The 2,697-nt window shown below is 64.5% G+C and overlaps 1 protein-coding gene across 2 annotated transcripts in view; it reads left to right on the top strand.

Moving 5' to 3' along the window:
* The first annotated feature begins 613 nt into the window (after positions 1-613).
* LOC110391911 (fibroin heavy chain-like) overlaps positions 614-2,697 on the top strand; it is a 5,289-nt gene continuing 3,205 nt past the window's right edge. For both annotated transcript variants that reach the window (XM_021383869.1, XM_021383870.1), the window contains exons 1-4: positions 614-788; positions 1,266-1,783; positions 2,171-2,258; positions 2,477-2,696. In XM_021383869.1, the coding sequence (XP_021239544.1) occupies positions 664-788; positions 1,266-1,783; positions 2,171-2,258; positions 2,477-2,696 (951 nt within the window). In that variant the 5' untranslated portion in view covers positions 614-663. The remainder of the gene's footprint in view (positions 789-1,265; positions 1,784-2,170; positions 2,259-2,476; position 2,697) is intronic.

Raw genomic sequence — 2,697 nt, forward strand, 5'->3', positions numbered from 1 at the left:
GCGGCCGCGGGCTCGTTCCTGTAGAGCGGCGCTCCCGCCAACAATGGGATCCCGGTTCCTCTCGTGTCCCCGCGTGGTGCTGAACCCACAGCCCCACACTTGTGGGGCGCGCCCCATAGCGGGGCTTCCGCAACCCCACACTGTGCCCCACAACCCCACACTGTGCCCCACAACCCCACGTTGTGCCCCACACATTGCCCCATAACCCCATATAGCGCCCCAGAACCCCACACATTGCCCCATAACGCCACATGCTGCCCCACACATTGCCTCATATCCCCCCTAGTGCCCCATAACCCCACACGCTGACCCACACAGCGCCCCATAACCCCACATTGTGCCCCACACATTGCCCCATAACCACCCCAGTGCCCCACAACCCCACCGTGTGCCCCACACATTGCTCCATAACCCCACACACTGCCCCACACATTGCCCTGTAACCCCACACTCTGCCCCATAACTCCTCCAGTGCCCCATAGCCCCACATGCTGCCCCACAGAGCCCCATAACTTCACACAGCGCCCCACAGCCCCTCTTTGCCCCATAACCCCACATACTGCCCCACACATTGCCCCATAACCCCACACATTGCCCCATAACTCCNTCACGGGGCCGGTCGTGGTGTCACGGTGTTGGCGTGGGGCTGGTCACGGTGTTGCCATGGGGCCGGTCGCGGTGTCACGGTGTTGGTGTGGGGCCGGTCACGGTGTCACGGGGATGTCACAGTGTTGGTGTGGGGCTGGTCGTGGTGTCACGGTGTTGGCATGGGGCCGGTCGTGGTGTTGGTATGGGGCCAGTCGTGATGTCACGGTGTTGGCGTGGGGCCGGTCGTGGTGTTGGTGTGGGGCTGGTCGCGGTGTCACGGTGTTGGCGTGGGGCTGGACGCGGTGTCACGGTGTTGGTGTGGGGCCGGTCACGGTGTCACGGGGATCTCACGGTGTTGTCACGGGGCTGGTCGCGGTGTCACGGTGTTGGCGTGGGGCCGGTCGTGGTGTTGGCATGGGGCTGGTCGTGATGTCACGGTGTTGGCATGGGGCCAGTCGTGATGTCACGGTGTTGTCACGGGGCCGGTCGTGGTGTCACAGTCTTGGTGTGGGGCTGGTCACGGTGTTGTCACGGTGTTGGCGTGGGGCTGGTCACAGTGTCACAGTGTTGTCACGGTGTTGGCATGGGGCCGGTCGCGGTGTCACGGTGTTGGCGTGGGGCCGGTCGCGGTGTTGTCACGGTGTTGTCACGGGGCTGGTCATGGTGTCACGGGGATGTCACGGTGTTGTCACGGGGCCAGTCGTGGTGTCACGGTGTTGGTGTGGGGCTGGTTGCGGTGTTGCCATGGGGCCGGTCACGGTGTTACGGTGTTGTCACGGTGTTGGCATGGGGCCGGTCGTGATGTCACGGTGTTGGTGTGGGGCCAGTCATGGTGTTGTCACGGTGTTGGCATGGGGCCGGTCGCGGTGTCACGGGGATGTCACGGTGTTGTCACGGGGCCAGTCGTGGTGTCATGGTGTTGTCACGGGGCCGGTCATGGTGTCACGGTGTTGGTGTGGGGCCGGTCGTGATGTCACGGTGTTGGTGTGGGGCCGGTCACGGTGTCACGGGGATGTCACGGTGTTGGCGTGGGGCTGGTCGTGGTGTCACGGTGTTGGCGTGGGGCCAGTCGTGGTGTCACGGTGTTGGTGTGGGGCTGGTCACGGTGTTGCCATGGGGCCGGTCGCGGTGTTACAGTGTTGGTGTGGGGCCGGTCATGGTGTCACGGGGATGTCACAGTGTTGGCGTGGGGCTGGTCATGGTGTCACGGTGTTGGTATGGGGCCGGTCGTGATGTCACGGTGTTGTCACGGGGCCAGTCGCGGTGTCACGGTGTTGGCGTGGGGCTGGTCACGGTGTTGTCACGGTGTTGGTGTGGGGCCAGTCGTGATGTCACGGTGTTGTCACGGGGCCGGTCGTGGTGTCACGGTGTTGGCGTGGGGCCGGTTGTGGTGTCACAGTCTTGGTGTGGGGCTGGTCACGGTGTTGTCACGGTGTTGTCACGGGGCCGGTCGCGGTGTTGTCACGGTGTTGGTGTGGGGCCGGTCGCGGTGTCACGGGGTTGTCACAGTGTTGTCACGGGGCCAGTCATGGTGTTGTCACGGTGTTGGCGTGGGGCCGGTTGTGGTGTTGGCATGGGGCTGGTCGTGGTGTCACGGTGTTGTCACGGGGCCAGTCGTGGTGTCACGGTGTTGGCGTGGGGCCGGTCACGGTGTTGTCACGGTGTTGGTGTGGGGCTGGTTGCGGTGTTGCCATGGGGCCGGTCGCGGTGTTACGGTGTTGTCACGGTGTTGTCACGGGGCTGGTCATGGTGTCACAGTGTTGGCGTGGGGCTGGTCACGGTGTTGGCACGGTGTTGGCGTGGGGCTGGTTGCGGTGTTGGTGTGGGGCTGGTTGCGGTGTTGCCATGGGGCCGGTCGCGGTGTTATGGTGTTGTCACGGTGTTGGCATGGGGCCGGTCGTGATGTCACGGTGTTGGTGTGGGGCCAGTCATGGTGTTGTCACGGTGTTGGCGTGGGGCCGGTCGTGGTGTTGGCATGGGGCTGGTCGTGGTGTCATGGTGTTGTCACGGGGCCGGTCATGGTGTCACGGTGTTGGCGTGGGGCTGGTCGTGGTGTCACGGTGTTGGTGTGGGGCCGGTCGCGGTGTCACGGGGATGTCACGGTGTTGT

This window comes from Numida meleagris, unplaced genomic scaffold (assembly GCF_002078875.1).
Source record: "Numida meleagris isolate 19003 breed g44 Domestic line unplaced genomic scaffold, NumMel1.0 unplaced_Scaffold628, whole genome shotgun sequence".
Classification (NCBI taxonomy): Eukaryota; Metazoa; Chordata; class Aves; order Galliformes; family Numididae; genus Numida; species Numida meleagris.